Genomic DNA, 24,546 nt, shown 5'->3' on the forward strand with positions numbered 1-24,546 from the left:
AGCTTTGGGATGGAGACTGGGACCCCGGTCTCAGAGGCTTGGGCAGGTGGGGAGGGACAGACAGCAGGAAGCAGAGCCATCGGCGAGCCACCCGTCACGGATCTGGAAAGCTCAGACTTACCCTGCCCAGTCAGGCCTTGTCCTTTGACCTCCTGGGCCAGCACATGGGGAAGGACCCCTCCAAGAACCCCTTTCCCCGAGACATTCTGTCCTGGTCTTTTTGTGCAGCTCTAATTGCATTTCACTTTTTCTGTCTCCTCCGGGGTATTTTTTGTTTCTGCCGAGTGGACACTTTGGAGTCAGATTAGTGGCTCTGGTTCCTGCTTCAACAGAGGGCTTCGTGATTGGCAAAGCTGAGGTTTATCACTCCCCTACAGGCAATTTTCTATCTCTTGGGCCATTGTCTCCTCTGGGGAGCTGGAAACAGGGTGGGAATGCTGCCACCTTAATCCCTCTCGTCTTCCCTGGACCTGGGGCCCGTGGCTCCTTATAGGGCCTAAGCTGCCTCCCTCTGAGGCCATATTGTATCCCCAGGACCCCATCCTGTTCTCGGGGACCCTGCGCATGAACCTGGACCCCTTCGGCAGCTACTCAGAGGAGGACATTTGGTGGGCCTTGGAGCTGTCCCACCTGCACACGTTCGTGAGCTCCCAGCCGGCAGGCCTGGACTTCCAGTGCTCAGAGGGCGGGGAGAATCTCAGGTAAACACTGGGAGTGCAGAGGTCAGGAACTGCAACCCTCCCTGGGGAAACCTGGTGGGTGCTGGGAAACCTGACACCAGTGACACAGAGATGAGGCCAGCCAGGATGTGCACAGGGCCGTCCTTTTGTATTGAGCATATTCTGTGTGCCAGGCACGGTGTACTGCCCCGCCGACTCCTCACACAAGCCCCAGCAGTGGTCCATGATCCCACTTCACCGGTCAGGGAACTGAGGCTCAGAGATGGTAAAGGGCTTGACCTAAGTTGCACAGCTGGGAAAAGGCAGGTCTGGGATTTGAACCAGCTCTGGGAGATTCCAAAACCCTTTGAGGAAGCCCTCTCCCCTCCAGGGCTTTCTTACAGCCGCAGATTTTATGTCCTCAGCCACTGGGCTATGCATCGGAGGGGCCAGTAGTCACCTCTTACTGAGTCTAAAGGTTGGAGATACCTATACCTGTGCTAGCTGTGTGATTTGGGGCGAGTTGCTTAACCTCTCTGTGCCTACTTTTCTTTCACTCTAAAAGGCAGATAATAACAGTCCATACCTCTTTGCATTATGCTGCCCAATAAAAAACAAAGCAAGCCATGCATATGAAACTAATGTTTTTTTCTCATAGCCACACTTTTTAAAAAGGAAAAACAAGTGAAATAAACTGTAATACCGTATTTTATTTAGCCCAATATATCTAAAATATTATTTCAACACATCATTGATATAAAAGTATTAGAAATATTTTGTGTTTTTTCGTACAAGTTTGAAATCCAGTGTATATTTCACATTTACAGAATGTCTCAATTTGGACTAGTCACATTTCAAGTGCTAACAGCCACATGGGGCCAGTGGCTATCACCTGGACAGAGCAGTGTTAGGGTCAGTGTGATGACAGGAAAAGCGCTTCGCTTGGATATGCTCCTGTGAAATGTCAGCTTTTCCCCTCCTCCCTTCCCTCCCTCTTCTCCTCCTCCTCCTCCCTATTTTCATTTTTATATTCAGTCCATACCCCTGCATCCTCCCCAGACCTCAAAAACTAAAATAAGGCCAGGCGCAGTGGCTCACACCTGTAATCCCAGCACTTTAGGAGGCCAAGGCAGGTGGATCACTTGAGGGCAGGAGTTCAAGACCAGCCTGGCCAACATGGTGAAACCCTGTCTCTACTAAACACACAAAAATTAGCCAGGCGTGATGTTGGGCGCCTGTAATCCCAGCTATTCGAGAAGCCGAGGCAGGAGAATTGCTTGAACCCTGCAGGCGGAGGTTGCAGTGAGCCAAGACCTCACCACTGCACTCTAGCCTGGGCGACCGAGCGAGACTTCGTCTCAAGAAAAAAAAACTTTACATTTGCCCAGCACTTAACAATATTCAAAGCACTCTGGCCTCCACTTTCTCCTTTAATCTTTACTGTGGTCCTGTGGGCCAGAGACGAGCCTCCACAGTTTGAAATGATTTCCCCGCAGCAGTTCAGCTGGTAAGGGGCAGAGGGGGGACTCCGGCTCTGTCCCAAACCTTTCCTTGCTGTATCACAGCCACCTCCCTCACCTGGACAACTGGTGGGACTCCCTTGCCACCCAGGCAGCTCTTAAGACTAAATAGGTATCTTAACTGGCTCTCACTTACATAACCACGTGGGGGTGGCTGGCAGACAAACATGGTTTCTCCAGACCCTGTGCCCCATGACTGTCCCTTGCTTGATCCATTCTTCTCACCTGCTTGCTCTCAACACTTCCGCCAGAGCAAGCCCCACCCCGACACACGCCGGGATCAGAGACAGAAATCAGCTCCCCTCCTCCCTCACTGAGCTTGTAGCCACTTTAAGTATAACCTGTGTCCTGTGCCAGTTCCACCATAAATCAGCCCTGAGTTCTATCCGGCGGCTCATTCTGCTGCCAAAACCTTCATTAGTTGCGGGAATGGGCCAGGGAGAGAGCCTGGACTTTACTCCGGCTGTGGTGACTCACGCCTTTGGGAAGGGCTGAGGTATTTGTCCTTGGATGTGGGGATGCTGTGGCTTCTGGTTGGGAGCACAGCCTCATTTTGTCTGCCGGCTCTGGCTTCCGGGGCAGGAGGCTGAAGGCGTGTGTCCTGCCCCTCCTTTACCTCCTCAGTGACCAGACACAAAGAGTCCCCGGGTCTTCCTCTGCCCTGCCCTTTTCTTGTCCCTGAAGCAGAGCCCTGGGGTGGGAGGTGACTGCCTGAATTGTGTGATATTAGGCTCAGCAAGATGGCATCGTGTGGCCTATTTGCAAATATCCGAGAAGAGCCATGCAAGCATGTTCTTACTAAGGTGTAAATGGCTGATAGAGTGAAGCAGAGAAACATCACGGCACTAGCTGAAAAGCAAGGATGGGGAAGAAAGCACCAAGAGAGGAGGCCAAGGGTGCCAAGAGCAGACCAGGGATTTCACAATGCCTTTTAGCACTGGCTCATTCCCCGAGGCCCCTCATTATCCCAAGGGTGTCCAGACCTCTGCTCCGTTCTGGAGGGCTGGCCTGTGGCAGAAATGGGAGAAGTCAGACAGAATACCAGTCCTGGGCTGCTGAGGAGTGAAACAGGTCTGGGAATGAGGCCCAGAGGCAGGTGGGAGGCCCCCAGCTGGAAATGACTGCCTTCTCCACTCCTAGCGTGGGCCAGAGGCAGCTCGTGTGCCTGGCCCGAGCCCTGCTCCGCAAGAGCCGCATCCTGGTTTTAGACGAGGCCACAGCTGCCATCGACCTAGAGACTGAAAACCTCATCCAGTCTACCATCCGCACCCAGTTTGATACCTGCACTATCTTGACCATCGCACACCGGCTTAACACTATCATGGACTACACCAGGTGGGACATGGAAACCCGAGCAATGGGGAACCTGGTGGGGCCACCTGGGGCATCAGGAATGGGCAGGGCAGATTAGGGTTATCTGAACAAGGCAATGTTTCTGGGATTGCTAGGGCATGGCAGGCAGAGCAGAGTTTCCCAAGATCTGGATAAAGGGCAGACCACAGTGGGGTGGCCTGGGCTCAGGGCTGGGGTATACAATGACATTTTCATTTTTTTTTTCTTTTTTTTTTTTTTTTTTTTTTTTTTGAGATAGAGTTTTCCTCTGTTGCCTAGGCTGGAGTGCAGTGGCTCACAGCAACCTCAGCCTCTCGAAGTGCTGGGATTACAGGCATGCACCACCACACCCGGCTAATTTTTGTATTTTTAGTAGAGACGGTTTCACCATGTTGGCCAGGCTGGTCTCAAACTCCTGACCTCAAGTGATCCACCTGCCTTGGCCTCCCAAAGTGCTGGGATTACAGGCGTGAGCCACTGCGCCCAGCCTCAACAATGACATTTTCTAACACACGGGGAAGGGCACACTGGGCTCCACAGGCACTGTATTTGTGCACAGGCCACTTGCATCCTGCCTCCTCCATGAGGCAATGTAAGGGGAACTGGAGGCTTCATGCTAAGTCCCATCACTTCCTGAGAAACCTGCTGGCAGAGTGCCTGCATGTCCCTCACCTCATTGGTGTCTCACAGCCACTCTGGTCGCAGATGAAGAAGCAACTCAGGTGGCAGCTGGACCCTGACAGCACCATGAGGAGCTGAGCCTTGTGGGGAGAGCACTGTGTCTGAGCCAGAGGGCTCAGAGTCCCAGGCTGCTGTGTGACCCTGGGCAATTTGCAAAACCTTTCTGAGCCTGTTTCAAATGAAAATGATGCTTTGTGGGATTGTCTTAGTCAATGAGGGCTGGGCACAGTGGCTGACACCTGTAATCTCAGCACTTTGGGAGGCCAAGGAGGGCAGATCACTTGAGGTCAGGAGTTCGAGACCAGCCTGGCCAACATGGAGAAACCCGTCTCTACTAAAAACAAAACAAAAACAAAAATTAGCTGGACGTGGTGGTGCGTGCCTGTAATCTCAGCTACTCGGGAGGCTGACAGAGAATCGCTTGAACCCTGGAAGCAAAGATTGCAGTGAGCCAAGATTACGCCAGTACACTCCAGTCTGAGTGACAGAGTGAGACACTGTCTCAAAGAAAAGTTAGCCAGCACAGTGGCTCACACTGTAATCCCAGGACTTTAGGAGGCTGAGGCAGGCAGATCATTTGAGGTCAGAAGTTAGAGACCAGCCTGGCCAACATGGTGAAACCCCATCTCTACTAAAAATACAAAAATTAGCCTCGCATGTGGCAGGGACCTGTAGTCCCAGCTGCTCAGGAGGCTGAGGCAGGAGAATCACTTGAACCCAGGAGGCAGAGGTTGTGCCACTGTTCTCTAGCCTGGGTGCAGAGCGAGACTCTGTCTCAAAAAAAAAGAAAAAAAGTCAATGAAAGATATTTAAACTGCAGGTGATCCTGAGAAATGACAGTGTCCTCCCCAGCCCCTTACTCTAATTCTTGCACTAGGCCCTCCAAGGATGAGGGGAGGGGCCATGCCCTCAGAAGCTTGTGGTTTCCCTGGAGAGGCAGACCACTCCCTCACTGTGCCAGATGTCAAGGTGTGGTGCTGGAGGTCGAGGAGAGAGGGCTGGGTGACTCAGAAGCCTCACGGGAGGCTGGGCGCAGTGGCTCACGCTTGTAATCCCAGCACTTTGGGAGGCCGAGGTGGGCGGATCACGAGGTCAGGAGATCGAGACCACGGTGAAACCCCGTCTCTACTAAAAATACAAAAAAAAAAAAATTAGCCGGGCATGGTGGTGGGCACCTGTAGTCCCAGCTACTCAGAGAGGCTGAGGCAGGAGAATGGCGTGAACCCGGGAGGCGGAGCTTGCAGTGAGCCGAGATTGCGCCACTGCACTCCAGCCTGGGCGACAGAGCGAGACTCCGTCTCAAAAAAAAAAAAAAAGAAGCCCCACGCCTCACGGGAGTGAACTGGCCCTGGCCTGGCAGGCTGCGCTCCCTAGAAACTAGAGGGGAGGAGGAGGCAGGAGGCTCAGACAAGTCTCCTTTGAAGGAGTATAGTGGGAATACCCCAACAAGCCTTCATTCACTCAAGAAACACTTGCAGGACGGTGCGGTGGGGAGGGTGCCATGGACAAGGCAACGGGTCAGGCCTTGTCTCTCTTGGAAGTACCCCCACGCAGCCAGCAGTGTCTTGGGAGCCAAGCTGAGAATGCCTGATGCTACCCTCTGTCCGTTCCATCCCTCTCCTACCCTCACCCCCCACTCCCATTTAGGACCCACTAGGAGAAGGGAGGGTGGGCAGGAAGTGCTGAGCCCTGGGTTTGGAGGAGGGACAGGGCTGGGCTGAGAGGACCTGTTCCCAGGCCTAACCAAAACTGTTTCATTCACCAGCAGCCCTAGGGTGGGGGGCTTGGATGGACCTTGGAGGTTGGGAGTTCATTCTTTCTAGTGGAACAGGCAGAAATTAATCAAATAATCATGTGTAAATAGGGCCCACAGGAAGGAAGTAAAGGCCTGTGTGTGCAGGCCAGAAAAAGGCTATGCACACAGGGTGACCAGGGCACTTTCTCCTCTAAGGAAGGGATGCACCACCTAGGCCTGAAAGAATGAATAAGAGTTGGAGGATTGAGGTGGGGCAATAAGGTAGGAAGCGAGATGAAAATTGCAGGCAAAGGACATAACACATGCCCCAAGGCAGGAGAGTACAGGAGGCTGGAGTGCATGGGAGGGAGGCAGTAGAACCAAGATGGGGGTGGAGAACAGGCCGCACTCTGCTGCACTTTGAGGACCGTGGGAGAGCATTCAGTCCTTACCCAAGAGCAATCAAAAGCCACTGAAGACCTTGATTTTGGAGTCAGGGTTGGGATGGGGGCGGGGGGCGGTGGCCAGGCAGTGATGTCACAGACACAGTCCTTCCCAGGACACATCTGGGAGCCCAGTAGGCTGAGAATCAGAATGCAGTCAGCCCCCTCCCATGGAGGAGCACTTCTCCAGGCTGGGGAGAGCCCTTTCCCCTCTGCCATACCCTGGGGGAGCCAGCCCACTGGCCTTGTACCAGGTGCACCTGGTGAGTGGTTGGTGGGAGATTCTAACCCTGGGCCCAGGCCTGGCTGTTTGTGTGTGAGCTGGAGACCCACCGAGCAGCAGCAGCAGCAGCAGCAGCAGCAGCAGCAGCAGCCACCAGATTTGCAGCCCAAGCCCCAGATTCCAGTGTCAGCCTCGCTGCAGCTGGTTTCCTGCCGTGTGCTTTTGTGAGCCGACACAAAGCAGATGGATGTGCACAGAGCCCAGCGCACAGGCCCGTGGCTCCCTGCACACAGCCTGCTGAAGTCCTGTGACCCCGGCAAGGGGAAGGGCTCATTAGGGAAGGTTTTCAGAGCCCCGACTAGCAGAGATGAATAGGACCTTGTGTTTGATCCCAGAAACCGCTTCACTTGCCAGAACCAACAGAATGGCTAAAATAACCAGCCTTGCAAGTGTGCACATGTGGTGCGGCGGCTGTGTTGGGTGGGTTGGCATGTCACTGTGGGCCTGAGCAAGCACCCAGAAGAGCAGGATTGGACAATGTGACCAGGTCAAGGCTGATGGAAACCTGACCACTTCTCTCTTTTTTGACTAGGGTCCTGGTCCTGGACAAAGGAGTAGTAGCTGAATTTGATTCTCCAGCCAACCTCATTGCAGCTAGAGGCATCTTCTACGGGATGGCCAGAGATGCTGGACTTGCCTAAAATATATTCCTGAGATTTCCTCCTGGCCTTTCCTGGTTTTCATCAGGAAGGAAATGACACCAAATATGTCCGCAGAACGGACTTGATGCAAACACTGGGGGCACCTTAAGATTTTGTACCTGTAAAGTGCCTTACAGGGTAACTGCTGAATGCTTTAGATGAGGAAATGAGCCCCAAGTGGTGAATGACATGCCTAAAGTCACAGCTAGTTTGAGCCAGTTAGACTAGTCCCCAGTCTCCCGATTCCTAACCGAGTGTTATTTGCACACTGCACTGTTTTCAAGTAACGATTTTATGAAATGACCTCTGTCCTCCCTCTGATTTTTCATATTTTCTAAAGTTTAGTTTGTTTTTTAATAAAAAGCTTTTTCCTCCTGAACAGAAGACAGCTGCTGGGAACTCAGTCCTGTACTCTGGGGTGCTGCCTGAATCCATTAAAAATGGAATACTGATGAAATAAAGCTACGTGGTCAACAATATGTATACACTAGTCTTTTTGTGCTTGTTCACAAGGTTTGGGGATTAGGATCTTTGGAGGAGGCCAAGAGGAAGATTTTCTACACATGTACATGGTTGTAGTTACCTGAACCTCAGACCCAAGAGCTCTTGGCTGCAAATATTGCCTTCACAGCCAAAATTCCCTGGGTAATTGCCAGTAGCTCCTGCTCTGCTGTTGCAGATATTGTAAAAAGGTGAGAAAGGCCCTGAAATCTGACCTGGGGCCTCTTGGGAAAGCTGCTGTGAACACCTCCATGTTCATGTCATCCCTCAGCCCTCTAGGCCCGTTTCTCTAGGGACTGAGAAGTGCATGATGCTTTTACTTCCTTGCTCATTTCAAAGTCTGTTCCAGACAGTTCCTATAACCAGTGAGGCCTCCAAGTCATTCATTTTCCTCAGTCTAGCCAGAGCTGAATGTGTGAGCACAAAGAAGCCAAGAGGCCACCTCCTGCCCAGAGACAAGGCACCCGCACTCCCAGGCTGACAGACAAGATGTGAGGGTGAATTAAATTTGCTTTCTTGAGCAAGCCAACAAAGAGTTTCTTTTCTGCAGGTCAGAGTCCACCTGGCACAGGCCTTCTATTTGGAATGGATTTCTTCTCCTTGTTCCTAAGTGTTCTGGTCTCCTCTGTCTCGCTCTCATTTCCTCTTTGTCTTGGTATGATGTGAGTGGCTGTGGGTGATGGTGGTTTTCTCCCCAACCCTAAATGGTTTGCAGTAGATATGGATGGAGGTGGATCCTTTGATTGGTTTTTTCTATATGCTCTGGGTCAGCCTGTGCTGCAGGACTATTCGTTAAAGGTTAATCGCATTTTTTTGGCAGGCTGTTTCTGCCCAGGATGTTTATGAGTATATGGGAGATGACTTCCATCCTTGTGATAAAGCAAGTATGAAAGCACAAATGCCCAAATTATTCTGCCTCTCCTTGGTGCTAAGAAAAGGTCTCTGCTATGCTCTCTGATTTATTAGGCCAATTTGGCTTGACGTCTGCTTTGTGAGGTGCTAGCTGGCCTGAACCAACAGAAAAGCAGACTCATTCAGCATCAGTCTCCGCTAAAGATCCAGAAGTATAAGGCTGTGTTTCCTCCCCTGTCCTGGGAGTTTGCTTCTGAGCTCACTGAGGCCCTGACAGGTGCTGACAGCCCAAAGGAGAGGCTCAGTTGGGTAAATAGGATCATCAGAAAATGTGGTTCATAGGGGTGACCTCCATCTAACTGGCTCAGCTACTCCAGGGACATGAAGCCGACTGCTGCGAACTGGAAGGAAAGACACCGCACAAAATATCCGTCCCCAGGTGCTACTGACAGGGTATGAGCAGGATGTGGAGGAGGCTCAGGTGGAGAGAGGGCCCTTCTAATTTTCCTCCAGAGCTTCTGGTCTCTGGGACTGTCCAACAATTTGAACCCCCTATGATTAGAACTATAGTCCTGTTTAGGAAGCCAAAATGAAGGCGTATAGGATCGGTCAGTTAATATTTAATTTTAATAATACTTGTTATGTTTGAACAGTCAGCAATGCACAAAGAAAAAATCTTCAGTGAATGTTTACACACAGTGTGAACACATGCTTTAAATATGCAGTGGAGGAGGAGGGGTGAATTCACAGTTAACAAAGCTAAAAAAAAAAAATCCTTGTTATAAATTACACAAAGCATATAAAAATATTTCTCTGAATGCATAGATTAAGACTTTAAACTCACCTACTGGCAACTGTGCAGTCTTATTCCACTGCGATACGCAGCAGTCAGTTGACCACAGAGGATTTTATAAAGGAGAAGAGAGACCAGCATAGGGCAGAGATACATCAAACCCACCTCTCACCGGAGACACCAGTCCCTTGCTTGCCTCTGTCGCTAAGCCCAGAACATGCCCTGCAGCTGCTCCTCTGGAGGCCATCTCCCAGCCAGGGGCCTCCACTGCTCCACTTTAATTAATCTGGGTGGCTGAAAGTGTTTCAACCCAAGTAACTTAAGACATGAATTAATAGTGAATTTATTTCCTCTAGGATAGAACCAGACTTAACTTTATCAGTAAACTGTAACTTTTTTAGAAGCAAAGAAAAAAAAAGGTTACTACATCTAGTTAAATTCACTTCCAACTGGTTGAAACACAAGGGAGGGGCTGGGCGGAGTGGCTCACACCTGTAATCGGAGCACTTTGGGAGGCCAAGGCAGGTGGATCACTTGAGGCCAGGAGTTCAAGACCAGCCTGGCCAACATGGTGAAACCTTGTCTCTACTAAAATACAGAAATTAGCTGGGCATGGTGGCACATGCTTATAATCCCAGCTACTTGGGAGGCTGAGGCAGGAGAATCGTTTGAACCTGGGAGGCGGAGGTTTCAGTGAGCTGAGACTACGCCACTGCACTTCAGCCTGGGCAACAAAGCGAGACTCCGTCTCAAAAAAAAAAAAAAAAGAAACACAAGGGAGGTTTCTTCTTTAGAGCACTTGAGAGAAAGAGGGTAATAAGTAACCTTCACTCTGCTATGCAAACACTGTACAAGGGTGAGTAAGTCACCAGCAGTAATTGGTGGGATACAATTAAGTCACTAAACAGAGTGATTCCATGAAGTTAGCCTTGAAAAACATCTCAACCTCATTTCAGCATTTAGGCAGCAGCAGGAAGCCATTATCTTAGCACAACATTCTCTTCTGTTGACATCTTCTGCACATTCTCACTCAACTGTAGTGTTCTAATAAAATTAAGTTAACACAGTTAGGAAGTTGAGTTTCTTTGGAAACTATAGGCACTATGGGGAAAAGCTTCTTAAGACAGCAGGGATGCCCTTCGACAGCTGGCTTCAAACCCCTGCTCTCCTGTTTGTCTAAGTGTGCTAGTTTTTATTTCTGAAGTTAAGCTGTTTGTTTCAACAAAACAGTGGCTGCTCTTTTAACATTAACGACACTGAAGGAAAGGAAAAGAATCCTTGAATGCATTCTTTTAAAAAATTCCTATGCCATACTCAAGAGTTTAATCAGGTGTTTTGTTTCTGTTTTTCAGAACAAAGTCTGGTAGACTCATAACTGACTTTGTGAAGTGAATTGGTGGTGGTAGGGGGATCACTAAGATCAAACAATTTGTTTACAAAAGCAACAGATTTCAGAATTGTGTAAAAACCCTAATAATTTCAAAATAACCTTTATCTTTGATACAAAAATAAAGATGCTAACTCCTTTAGCTCAGTTTCCCACAATAACCTTTAAAGTAGCAACAGATTCAGTCTCAAAAATTGCTTTTCATTTGTAGTGGAAAATGAAAGTGGAGAACATGGAACAGCAATATTTGTGCTCTTCTCATAGGATGCAGTTACACACACAGATGACTGGAATCACGTCAGAGTAAAAAAAAAAGTGGGCTGGGTGCAGTGGCTCACACCTGTAATCCCAGCACCTTGGGAGGCCAAGGACAGGAGGATCGCTTGAGGCCAGAAGTTTGAGACCAGCCTGGGCCACATAGTGAGACCCTGTCTCTATGGGCAGGGTGGGGGTGGGGGCATTGTAAAAAAGCAGTTGCTCTTTTAGAAGGCATCAGAGGGCCCTCTAGTGACCACGAAGGGGAGTTAATGCAGAGACGACTCGAGACAGAAGCAGTCATGAGTGTTTACAAAGGAAAAAGTGAGGGAGGGAAAGCTCTTTTGGTTAACAGCATATTTACAATTAGTTAACTGTATTCTTAAATACTTTTAACCTGAGTAACATTTATAAATACGTTATAGGAAACCTCACAGTCACAAGTCACACTAGAATCCATCTGTCCAGTATCTGTGCTTTCCCCAGTCTTCCTCTCATAAGTTCCCAATGTCAGGAGAGTTGTGAGCATGCAACACCAAGAAAAACGCATCCCAGCCCTTCAGGTGCACTGTCAACAGGAGTGGCTAGAAATAGGCTCCGCTCTCTCTCAGCTTCTGCTTAGACAACTCTCTTACATTCTGGACATAAAACACACTGGATATAGAACCTTCAGCTTCTGCCTCTCCAGACCACTTCTCAGCTGTTCAAAGCTTCAAGCAATAGGTTTATTGTGCACCAAGAGGCTTGGAAGAGTGGCACCGCTGCTTGGGGGTCAGGGGCTTCCTACCTTGGCAGAATGACGTTAGTATATACTATGCAGTGGCACCAGAGGCCCTCCCGGGCATCCGAGGCATTTAGATCAATGGCTTGTCCTTGGCCCAGAGGTGATGTACACTGTCATAATACTCAGTGATAAAAGTCCCTGCTGCATTAGTAAGTCAGTTTTGAAGCTCTCCTGTTATAGCAAGGCCTTTCAGTCAGTGTGGATGCAGCATTTCTGAACAGAAAATTATTTTCACTTATCATCAGAACCAGTTCCAGCTCCTGGAAATCTTGGAGTCGAGCAACATCCTTGTCCTAAAACAAAAATATGTTAAACAGATTAGCAGGAGCCACTTGTCTCCATATGTTTGGTGCACTGCATTGATACCAGTATCTTGTCTTATTTCAAAACCTAGAAGAAAAAAAAAAAAAATCCCTGTGGCAGGCTGTCAGTGATAGTGCAACTAAGGCCCCAGGATGATTGGGTTGCAAAGTAGAAGTCCTTAAAAACAGCTCAGCAGCTGCGACAGCATAAGCACATACCGCGAAGGGACAGGCAATGCACAGATCAGTTTCCCAGGTGCCCTGAGAAGCCAGAAGCCTGATGTCAAAAACCCAGAGATGTATGAAGGCCCACACATGCATCTATGTGGATTTGCTCTGTAACTGAACTTGGTCCTTCACTTGCAAAACAGAAGGCACATCTAGTAGTGCGCTAAGTTAATCCTCACAGATCACTACAGAAACCGAAAATAGGAACATGTGAAGATAATTCAGAAACTTCTCTCTGGTATCAACTTCCAAAAATGCCAGTGTGGCTGGTCTGAATGCAATGGTGTTTACCACTAGTTTGTAAGACTGTAACTGGCCAAACACCAGTTACAGATGTCTTTGTTCCTTCTCCACTCCACTGCTTCACTTAACTTGCCAAAAAAAAAAAAAAAAGCCAGCGTCTCTATGGACTCAGTAGAAGGAAATGATTACATTTAGAAAACCACTCTTTGCTCCTTTTCTATTCTTTGTTTATTCCCTCAACTACCTCATATAACCAAGGAGGGAGCTAGGTATTTTTCAAATGCAAAAAGCAGCCATTCATGCTTAACAGACTTTTCTTACCTTCCTTAACAGAGTATTGGGTAACTTTCTGATCTTCTCCACTTGATCTGGATTAACACCCAGCTCACAGCAACACACTCTGAGCAACTCTTGGTAGGTGAGCTCCTGTCGGTCCAGTTCAATTTCAATGAAATCATTTTCTCGAAGAGATGGGTTCTGAATTCTCACCTTGAGTACCAGCTCTAGAAAAAAAAAGGGGAAATGTTAATGAATAGTTCTGGCACAGCACAGCCCATGTTGTTTAAGATCTTTTCCAGAAGATGGTTATACTTAATCATGCCAAAGGTCTGTGCATGATTAACAGACCTGTTTGGTGGGAAAACCAAGTGCAGCCAGGAGGGTTTGCTCAGGCCTGGTTCTGCCTCTGCTGGGGCAGTTTCCTGCATTGTCGTCCGTACTTCTAAGGCTATGGTTCACAAAGTAAGAGCAAGGCAGGGGAAACCATTCCAGCTATGTAGAAGGATAATTTACTTCTGCCATTGGAGCTAAGGAGGCAAAGTCTTAAGAACAGGTTTGGGTATCAAACTATACATGAACAGGGGAAGGGGGAAGAAGGTTCGAAAGAAGCATGGGCAGGATGTGAGTTACCCTGAAAAGATTTAACAATTATGGACCTAAAGGTATTTGTAAAATATGAAACTCCTTGCAAAAAAGACAGTAAAAGAGCCAAATGACAAGCTACTAATAAAAGCTAAAGTATAACTTGATTTGAATGTAGCACACCTTCATGAGGAAGGGGTCTTGGCTTATTATTCATAGGTCTGGGATCTAAGCAATCTGCTCCTTTATTCTGAACCTGGCTGCCAAGACAGCCCGAGTCAAGCACCCTGTACATTTGGCAGTTCTGCTTTGTTCCCCGTATATGAATCCCTTGTGGCAGCCCAGGTCACTGTTAGCACCTACAGTAGTAACTCCTCAAAAACAGGAAGTGAGAGAGTTACTTCTAGGAAAAAAGGAAAAGTAAGACTAGCTGCACCCTATGGTGTTTGACTGGATTTGGAAGAATCAGGATGAACTTGTGGTTTTTAATATTTTCAAAAAGATATACACAGATAGAGAAATACTGATATCTTTCCGGGCTATGTGCTCTCAGCGGGCCTAGAAGAAATGATATACCTGTAGCAATGAGGACACCCAGTGCCTACATCCTGGTGTCTGAATACCGTTCTCGGTGGGCCCAAGTGGGAGGCAAGTTTGCTGTGTGCCCTAAATACCATTCTCCACCAAAAAGAACCAGGGCTTCTTGGAGAAATGACTGATTCCAGGGTTGGGGCAGGAAAAGTTATGCTATTGAGCCTGGAACATCTTGCTGCCCCAGAAAGTAAGGCAGTGCTCCAAGAACAATGAAGGCACGTGAAAGGGACATAAGAACTAGCTTGAAGGGGCTCCCACTGGCCAAATCTGGGATAATTTGAATAATTAAAAAATGATAGTAACAGATTATAACCCACTGAATAAAATAAGAATATATGAGTCGATACTGATATGAATGAAGGAGAAGGGAAAGCCCTTCTTTACAGTAAAATACCAACTAATAAGTAGAGAAAGAATGATAGAAAATCACATCCCACAAAAATAATTGGCCTGGACTCTTCAAAAAGATCAAGATCAAAAATGATAAGGGGTAAAGATTCCAGATTAAAGGAAACTAAAACGACATGATAACTACATGCAACGTATGATCCTGGGCAGGGCACAGGTGGCAGAGGAGTACAGATAGCCCAGATAGATATCAATAGTACAGATAGTACTATTTCTGTAATAGTACAGACAGTACGTATAGTAGATGAGGGAATACAAAAGGCAATGGTTGAGACAACTGACAAAATTTAAACACGGTCTATGGATTACAGAACAGCATTAGCTCAATATTACATTTCTCAAATTTGGTCATTTGTACTGTAGTTGTATAACAGAATATCCAGCTGGGTGCGGTGATTCACACCTATAATCTCAGCACTTTGGGAGGCTGAGGCAGGCGGATCACTTAAGGTCAGGAGTTTGAGACCAGCCTGGCCAACATGGTGAAACCCCATCTCTACTAAAAATACAAAAAAATAACAATAATAATAATAATTAGCCAGGCGTGGTGGCATGCTCCTGTAATCTCAGCTACTTGGGAGGCTGAGGCAGAAGAATTGCTTGAACCTGGGAGGCAGAGGTTGCAGTGAGCCAAGATCACACCACTGCACTCCAGCCTGGCTGACTGGGCGAAACTACATCTCAATTAAAAAAAGACAGAATATCCTTGTTCTTAGGAAAGATATAATGGAAAGAATACTGAAGGGTATCAGGGTAAAAGGGCAAAAGGTAAACAATTTGTGAATTTGAGTAAAGGGGGTTCCTTATATTAGTCATGTAATGTTTCTGTAAGTTTGTAATTATACCCAGAATACCTCATTAAATCCCACCCCTCTGGACACCAACTCCCCTGTTGCAGAGGCTGTTTGCTGATGAGGGGTTACCTTGCATATTAAATGGAAAGGCTCCAGTGAAGAAAAATGGCTGGAATGCTGGCGCTGGTCCTGCATACGTCCCATTTTGAGGCTCCAGAGACATTGGTGGCTTGGACGGGACAGAAGAAAACAGGGAGCGGCTCTGACTCACTGGTGGCTGACAAACAGGACCTGGTTTTGTGCTTTCTGGTGTTCTGAGTATGGCAGAGGGGGCCGACACATCACCATTCTGAACGAGTGCCAAAGAGGTGTGGTCCCGGGGAAAGGCCCCTAACAGGGGAGGTTCCCCAGGGGGAAGCAATGGAGGTGAGCCATCTGCAGGGGGTGATGCACGGGGTGTGGAGGGGCCCCCATTCTGCATCTGGGCTGAATCCTCTGCTGTGGGTGTATAGATAAAAGGGAAGGCTGGGTTGGCCAAATAGTTGGGAACAAAGGGCAGTTCTGACTCCTTCTTCAGCTGGGGGAGATTGTCATCATCATCATCATCATCTTCTTCCACTTAAAAAGAAGAAAAGAGAACATTTACACAGTCCTTTCAAAATTATCAAAACAAGGTGTCTTTTGGAAGTGGTATCTTTCGGTATGTGACATTGGTCAGTGTCAGGCCAGAAGAAAAAAGAATATTTCATTAGGTTTGTGATTACCATTTTTATCATTATCTTAAATTTTACAAATAAAAAAATAAAACCTTACAATGCTGACCTCCCCAGAAACAACCTGGAATTACTATCTTGGCACAGTAATTTGCTTTTAGAAATAGAACAGTTGCCGGGAGCGGTGCCTCATGCCTATAATCCCAGCACTTTGGGAGGCCAAGGCAGGCGGATCACCTGAGGTCGGGAGTTTGAGACCAGCCTGACCAACATGGTGAAACCCTGTCTCTACTAAAAATACAAAATTAGCCAGATGTGGTGGCACATGCCTGTAATCCTAGCTACTCGAACCTGGGAGGCAGAGCTTGTGGTGAGCCGAGATCACGCCACTGCACTCCAGCCTAGGCAACAAGAGCTAAACTCCGACCCAAAAAAAAAAAAAAAAAAAGAAAAGAAATAGAGTAGTTGTTTGACCAGCATTAAGAATGTAGCCAATAATACCACAAGTTTTCAATGAGTCTGACGAAATCAAAAGTTCCTCCAAACAGACTCACCTCCCATAATCTTCCTGATTTCTCTCCTTGATGTTAACTGGACTGGCATTTCTCCTTTTGTGGTAAGAATTTCTTTGTCAGCTCCTGATTTTAACAAGTAAGAGACCACCTGACCATGGTTTCGTTTACATGCCCAGTGTAAACAAGTCCTGTCCCAACGAAAAGAATGATTGAAAAAGAGGAGAAGTGATTTGGGATTTCAGATTCTAAACATTAGTAAATAATGTATACACAAGCCTGTTAAGAGTTCAGCTAGAACCAGGTAAACGGGCTGGTAATCTCAACTTTTCACAAAGCCGATGATCAAAATATTTAATATGCTTAAATTTTGTTTTTAAATTTCATTTCTGGCTCCTGAGAAAAACTAACTTAACCCAGGAGTTTTAATTTCAATAGCCTCCAAAAGGTAAGCTTACTGGCTGGCTAACTCCAATGATACCGTGGAGTATACTCTATCAGTATCACTCATTAGATCATCTCAGTCTCTGAAGATATTTTTCTATTGCTATATTCCTTTTCAGGGACCATGGAAACTCACTTCATATGCCACCTGAAGATTCAATATTATCAGGCTAATAACCATCTCCTATCAGCAGCTTGCTCTGTCACTTAAATTATTATTATGACAGCAGACATTCTTGTCTGAATCCCAGTTGCTCACTTTCTTTTTCCTTCTTACTTTTCTTTCCTTAACACACACACAAAGGATTTCCAAATTTCCATTTTTAAAAAGTTGGCTTCTCTAGTTCCCTCCAGAAGGCTAAAAACATATCCTCATCTGCGTAAACATAAGGCACTGCACACATACTTCAATTCCTGAGGTACTTAAAAAATACACATCAACAACCAAAATTCTTCAAAACAGGTTCTTCTAACATATCAGACTCATTTAAGTAAAACTAATCACTCAATATTGTACACAGAGGAAGCAATTCTGCACACTCTGAAGGGCTACTATTTTAATACTGTACAGAAACATAATCAGCATGCCAGCAAAAACTCTATCTTAACAGAAATGAAAGATTCAGGGCAACTAAATCCATCCCTAGGTGCCAAAGCTGACTGTATATTATGGAAGGAAAATACTTTTCGTCCCTGTGTTTTGAAATGTCTTCTTTCACCAACTCTCTAATTGAACTGAGATAAATATCTTCAGAGCTCTTATAGCCAAATACAGAAATGAAGATTAGAACAAATGTTCAATAGTGAAGGTTAGTTAGTTCACTAACCTGGGAAGTATAATTATCGGGAAAGTTTATATGATTCCAGGAAAAAGCTGATTTGCCCTGGGCTTAACATTACTAACTTACAGAAAGTTACCATGTCTGGCTGGCTGGGAGCAATTCCATTGATGTCTCAGAGTGATATTCTACATTATGGTTCATTAGAATTAGATTATCCAGGTTCCTTTAAGGTGTGTTCCACGATGCAATGACAAAATTATTGCTAATTTGGGAAAAATAAGAGTCTTGTTAAGTTTGGGAGAGAAGAGTCTTTATCAAGCTCCCTGAAGGCAAGGAAGTGTTTGCTTGGCACATATACATGCTTAATTAATATTTACGGAATGGGCCAGGCGCGGTGGCTCACACCTGTAATCCCAGCACTTAGGGAGGCCAAGGCAGGCGGATCACTTGAGGTCGGGAGTTTGAGACCAGCCTGCCCAACAGGGTGAAACCCCGTCTCTACTAAAAATACAAAAATTCATGTGATGGTGCACGTCTGTAATCCCAGCTACTGGGGAGGCTGAGGCAGGAGAACTGCTTGAACCCAGGAGGCGGAGGTTGCAGTGAGCCAAGATTGCGCCACTGCACTCCAGCCTGGGCAACACAGCAAGACTCTGTCTCAAAAAAAAAAAAAAAGTACCAAATGAGTAAACTAAGGATAAAGTGGACCTTGCTTGAAGTAGAAGGATCCAATTTACCCTTGATTCTGGGCAAACTGCAACCTTGAGTGTGTTTGTGTGTGGATGTCTGTGGCACAGGCTTAAAAAGTGAACAATTATAATGATAAGTGAGCCCTCAAAAATGAATGAAGCATGATGAGAAAAACATGCTCCCTTTTGGAAATAAAATGCTCACTTGCTAGTAGTAGATCGCTTGTTCATGACAAGCTGGAGAGTAAAGGAGGTAATTTACTACCAGTGGGTCTGAGAGACTCTGGGACAAACCAACTTGCTAAACTACCACCCATGTAAAGCAGGGTTAAGCCAACATAGCACGGCCCCCACAGCCCTGTGCCTTAGTGATCATCATTTACAGTACAGAGCTGTGTGGCTCGGGGCAGCCATAACTCAGAGCCCCTGCAGCCAGGTAATATTTTCAAGTTCTTCACGAACCAAGGGTTATGCATGACACTTGAATTACAACTGATGTGGGGGAATGATTAGTGACCAATGTAATTGATAGATTACTCTATCTTTGAACTTCAACTCCTTAAGCTTTACATTTGCAGTCAGAATATCTTACTAGTGTCGGAAACTATCTCAGACCTGAGGCACTGGGTGTCATTCATCAACTGGGCATCACTCATTGGTGCTGAAATTGTGATTACTGAGCAACTAAGAATTGAAAGCAGTCACCATTCTGCTTTGCAATGCAAGACAGTACGTTTTATGAGGGTAACCTTATATTCCATTACACGGCATATTGCTTCATAATAAGAAAACAACAATGGCTAACACAGGTATAACGCTTTACATGTTGGACATTGTTCTAAAGGCATTACATGTATTAACTTATTTAATCCTCTAAACCCATGAGGTCATACTATTGTCAACATTCCCCCCATTTTACAGAAGAGGAAACAGACATCAGCAAATAAATAAGCAAAGCACGCAGTACGCTAGGTGGTGAAGTGTGACAGCAATAGTAAAGCAGGGAAAGGCATTAGGGAATGCCAGAGGTTGGAAAGGGGTATTGTGCAACTTAAAACTGAGGGCCCAGGAAAAGCCTTGCCAAGAAGGTGACATCTAAACTAAAATCTGAAGGTGGTAAGGAAGCAAACCATGTGATATCTGGAGGGAAAGCATTTAAGAGAGTGGGAAGACAAAACGCAAAGATCTTGAATCAGGACTGTCTGGTATTCCAGAGAAAGCAAGGAGGCCAGGGGAAAAAGGTAAGCAGAAGGGCAAATCCCATGAGATTAGCACAGAGGTAAGGAGTGAAGATGTGGGGACAGGAAATAGAAACTGTGGGACCCTGTAGGCTTTTACTGAGTGAGATAGGAGCCATTTTTGAGCAGTGTGAAATGAGCTGACTTATGTTTTAAGTCAGGATCCCTCTGACCACTGTGTTAACTAAGAAGACTGTATGATATAAGCTTAGGAGCAAGGACACTAGTAAGAGGCAATTGCAATAATCCAGGTGAGAGAAACAATGGTGGCTTTGTACCAGAGGTGTAGCGGTAGGGTTAGTGAGAAGTAGTCAGATTCTGACTGTATCTGAAGGTGGAGCTCATAGAATTGGCTAACTGGATGTCGGCTGTGAAAGACAGGAGGCAAGCAGGAGGCAGGCAGGAGGCAAGCAGGGTGCCAAGGGTTCCGGCCTGAGCACCCCTGAGAGGCTGAGGACTCAGAGGAGCAGGCTTGAGGTGGTAGAGGGATGAGGGGAGACTTGGAATTCAATCTCGGACATGTTGAGTTTGAGGGGCCTATTAGACAGTTCCTCCAATTAAAGCTACAAGAGGCCGGGTGCGGTGGCTCACGCCTGTAATCCCAGCACTTTGGGAGGCCGAGGCGGGCGGATCACCTGAGGTCAGGAGTTCGAGACCAGCTTGGCTAACATGGTGAAACCCCATTTCTACTAAAAATACAAAAAATTAGCCAGGCGTGGTGGCGCACACCTGTAGTCCTAGTTACTTGGGAGGATGAGGCAGGAGAATCACTTGAACCCGGGAGGTGGAGGGTGCAGTGAGCCGAGATCACGCGTTGCACTCCAGCCTGGGTGACAAGAGTGAAACTCCATCTCAAAAAAAAAAAACAAACAAACAAACAAAACAAACCTATAAGAAGCCTCTTCAGGCTGCCTCAGAATCACTTCACTAACCACCTGCTATGGGGCAGACATTGTGTTTAGGAGGGTAGGTCTGGAATCAGATACCAGGTTCATTTTCTGGCTCCACTAGTTACTGTCAATCCTATGACTGTGGGAAGGGGCACTGTGCAAAGTGAGGAAACGACTTACGCTTTCTGGGCCTCAGTTTCTTTATCTGTAAATGGAGAGAACAATAACTATGTCCCCAGGTAGTTGTGAACAAGCTAACACACGTAAAACACTTAGAACCCTATCTGAGCTGGCCGGGCGCGGTGGCTCACGCCTGTAATCCCAGCACTTTGGGAGGCTGAGTCAGGCGGATCACAAGGTCAGGAGATGGAGACCATCCTAGCTAACACAGTGAAACCCCATCTCTACTAAAAATACAAAAAATTAGCCGGGCGTGGTGGCGGGCGCCTGTAGTCCCAGCTACTTGGGAGGCTGAGGCAAGAGAATGGCGTGAACCTGGGAGGCGGAGCTTGCAGTGAGCCGAGATGGTGCCACTGCACTCCAGCCTGGGCGAGAGTGCGAGACTCTGTCTCCAAAAAAAAAAAAAAAAAAAGAACCCTATCTGTGCTGCAAAGCAAGTTCAACAAATGTTAGCTATTTATTTTATGCTTCATCTCATTAAGGGCTCACAATACTCTTCTGGAACAAGTAGAAAATGAAGCAACTCGGGCAAAGTCCCATAGCTAGGCAGGAATGGAGGAGAACCTGCAGGAAAGACCAGGCTCCTTCTACACAACACCGCCTCCCAGTGCCAAAATGGTAATTCACAGCTTTGAACCAGAGCAATGCTGAGAAGAGGTTACATACACAGCAGCAAGTTTGCAAAGACCTGTTAAAAAAAAAAAAAAGAACAAAAAGGTAGTATCCACTGTTTCCTGGCCTTCTGGACAGCTGTCCAGGCTGTTTTCTTTAGAGAAATTAGGTAGAATTTTTTTTTTTGAGACTGGGGTCTCGCTATGTTGCCCAGGCTGGTCTCAAACTTCTGGGCTCCAGTGATCCTCCTGCCTTGGCCTCCCAAAGTGCTGGGATTACAGGCGTGAGCCACCAGGTCCCACCAGGAAGATAGACCTTTTTTTTTTTTTTGAGACAGAGTCTCGCTCTGCCGCCAGGCTGGAGTGCAGTGGTGTGATCTTGGCTCAGGTTCAAGTGATTCTCCTGCCGCAGCATCCCAAGTAGCTGGGATTACAGGCAAACGCCGCTATCCTCAGCGAATTTTTGTATCTTTAGTAGAGACAGGGTTTCATCATGTTGGCCAGAATGGTCTCGAACTCCTGACATCGTGATCAGCCCACCTCGGCCTCCCAAAGTGCTGAGATTACAGGCATGAGCCACCGCGCAGGGCCCAGGTAGATAGACTTTTGAGGCAGTCTGGAAACCATGGTTCTGGTGCTAGCATATTAATAGTTATGTGGCCTAGGGCAAGTTATTCTCTGGGGTTGAGCCTCTCTCCATTGTCCCTTTCAGTTCCAAAATGGATGATTCCGCTTAATAAAAAAAATGTAAACTCACTTTTTTTTTTTTTTTTTTGAGGCGGAATCTTGCTCTGTCACCCAGGCTGGAGTGCAGTGGTGCAATCTTGGCTCACTGCAATCTCCGCCTCCCAGGTTCAAGTGATTCTCCTGCCTCAGCCTCCCAAGTAGCTGAGACTACAGGCGTGCACCACCCTGCCCAGCTAATTTTTGTATTTTTAGTAGAGACGGGGTTTCATCATGTTGGCCAGGATGGTCTTGATCTCCTGACCTCGTGATCCGCCCACCTCAGCCTCCCAAAGTGCTACTCACTTTAATTCTAAGCTAGCAAAATAGTCTGGCTAAGCATTACCTGAATCAAAATTTTAAATTTTAAATGCAGAGAGTGGAATAATGCCACATTCAGTAACTTTAAGTTTTGACCACCAGCAACATCTTAAGATGAGACTCCTTATTTAATTGGGAAGAATTCAATCTGCAGGCAGACATCTAAAGTCTTGGGTGACATTCTGTATTTGAAATTGTAATAAGAAAACTGGCCGGGAAAGGTAGGCTCACATCTGTAATCCCAGCACTTTCGGAGGCCAAGGCGGGTGGATCACTTGAGGCCAGGAGTTTGAGACCAACCTGGCCCTATCTCTACTAAAAATACCAAAAAAAAAAAATTAGCCGGGTTGTGGGGGCGCACGCCTGTATTCCCAGCTACTTGGGAGGCTGTGGCAGGAGGAGCACCTGAGCCGGGGAGGTAGAAGTTGCAGTGAGCCAAGACTATGCCACTGCACTCCACCCTGGGCAACAGGGCGAGACCCTGTCTCAAAAAAAAAAAAAAAAAAAAGGAAAGAAAAGGAAAAGAAAGTACTCCATAGGATAAACAAATGAGTCTTCCCTCAAACAGGCAACTGTAGGCAAATCGGTTGCAGTGAAACAACAGAGAAGCAGAATGGCGGGTGATGCAAATGTGTTTTTTTTTTTTCCTGGTCTTGGCTAAGGAAATCGTGCTAGTTTATAAAATTCATATTTGCTCAGTTGCTTATGCTTTTAGCTCTGCAAGATGTGTTCTCCAGAAGCACCTACGGCAAATTAACGCAACACTCGAATCGGGGTGAGCTCCAACGCATAGTCGCTGAGAATCACTGCCTCCAGCACCGCTCTGACCAAGTGAGCCGGGAGCGCGGGGGAAGGGGGTAGGGCACCAGAGTCCCAGTGGGCGCTGCCCCGAGACCACGTGGGCCGGGATTTGGGCAGGACGCGCTCCCGACCGCACGAGGCATGGGGGCCAGGGCTGGCCTCAAGTGGGCACAATCTCGGAGGCCCGAGGTGGCAGGCCTCGCCGTAGCCCGGCGTCCAGGGACAGCGCTGGGCCCAGGTCGCGACTGACTGCCCCACGCCTCGGACCGGCTGCCCTGACCCTAGGCCTCCCCCGCTCCCCACTTACCAGCCGTTGACCTCATTTTGGGAGTTCACATCCACCCCGCTCTCCACCAGTTTCTGCACCTCCCGAATGTCCCCTAAGGCCGCGGCCTCCCGCAGCCTCTCCTGCTGCTCCTTCTGCTCTAGGAGGGCGTTCATCTTCCCACAGCCCCAGGCCCCCGCCCAGGCCCGCCTGCCCCGCCCCGCCCGGGGCCTGTCAGCGCCGCCGCCTTCGCCGCGGCCCGCTCCCGGCCATGGGGAGGGAGCGCGGAGCTCGCCCGCCCTACTCGCGCCGCTGCCCGCGCCCGTCCCGGGACTTCCGCTCCCTCCCGCGGGCCGCCCCTGCTGCTCCCGGCCCGCAGGCCCAGGCCTCCTCCCCGGCCGCGCCTCCCGAAGGCCGGCTCCGGGGGACCCTATTCAGTGTGACAACCCTGACCCAGATATTTTCCGTTCCGACCCGGGGCTCCGGCGCCCGGGTTGGCTGTTTATGTAACTACTGCACAATATTATATGCCATGATTCAGTGACTATTTTTAGACCTCCCCACCCCGCAGTTTAAGGGAGGAGGACAAGACACATGAAAAGAGAAAAAAGCATAGTTGAGAGCCAGAAAAGCCTTATCCTCTGGTGCAGGCTGTTTACCAGGCATCCAAAATAATTGGTGGGTTCTTTTTGTTGGGATTTGGGTTTTTTTTGTTATTTTCCCCCAGTTTGGTTGGCTCCTTTTCCTTATCTGAGCTCATTCTTGCCCAGCAGGATGGGGAAATGGGCTGAAAATGATCCTACTATAATACGCCCATTATTACAGAGATAGATTACACTCTTCTTTTTGACAGTGCTTGGGAACAATTCAGTTAGAATATTTATTTCAATTGTTGTTGTTTTACATCTCATTTTAGACAGGATTTCTTCTAACCTGGCTTTCAGGAAAAATATTTATATTGTGCTCACAGTTTATGAACTGTAATTACTGCTTACAGATTGTAATTAGTTACTCTTCATGAAGGCCATATAAGGAGAAAAGAAAGGAAAAACACCAAAGAGGCTTTGGAGGTGTCCTGGTC

At 47.5% G+C, this 24,546-nt stretch overlaps 2 protein-coding genes across 2 annotated transcripts in view; one reads left to right on the top strand and one right to left on the bottom strand.

Annotated features, from left to right (window-relative positions):
• Nucleotides 1-7,773, top strand: part of ABCC3 (ATP binding cassette subfamily C member 3) — a 57,518-nt gene extending 49,745 nt beyond the window's left edge. Inside the window, exons 29-31 of the mRNA XM_030827564.1 lie at nucleotides 535-701; nucleotides 3,320-3,514; nucleotides 7,186-7,773. Coding sequence (XP_030683424.1) covers nucleotides 535-701; nucleotides 3,320-3,514; nucleotides 7,186-7,294 — 471 coding nt within the window. The 3' untranslated portion in view covers nucleotides 7,295-7,773. The remainder of the gene's footprint in view (nucleotides 1-534; nucleotides 702-3,319; nucleotides 3,515-7,185) is intronic.
• Nucleotides 7,774-9,252: 1,479 nt separating this feature from the next.
• ANKRD40 (ankyrin repeat domain 40) lies at nucleotides 9,253-23,890 on the bottom strand. Its single transcript, XM_030827675.1, has 5 exons — nucleotides 23,508-23,890; nucleotides 16,564-16,712; nucleotides 15,426-15,914; nucleotides 12,961-13,142; nucleotides 9,253-12,159 (listed from the first exon to the last, which is right to left on the bottom strand). Exons 1-5 carry the CDS (start codon nucleotides 23,639-23,641, stop codon nucleotides 12,013-12,015), a joined length of 1,101 nt encoding a protein of 366 aa, XP_030683535.1. The 5' UTR covers nucleotides 23,642-23,890; the 3' UTR covers nucleotides 9,253-12,012.
• Nucleotides 23,891-24,546: the final 656 nt, after the last annotated feature.

Source organism: Nomascus leucogenys, chromosome 14, assembly GCF_006542625.1.
Source record: "Nomascus leucogenys isolate Asia chromosome 14, Asia_NLE_v1, whole genome shotgun sequence".
Taxonomy (NCBI): Eukaryota; Metazoa; Chordata; class Mammalia; order Primates; family Hylobatidae; genus Nomascus; species Nomascus leucogenys.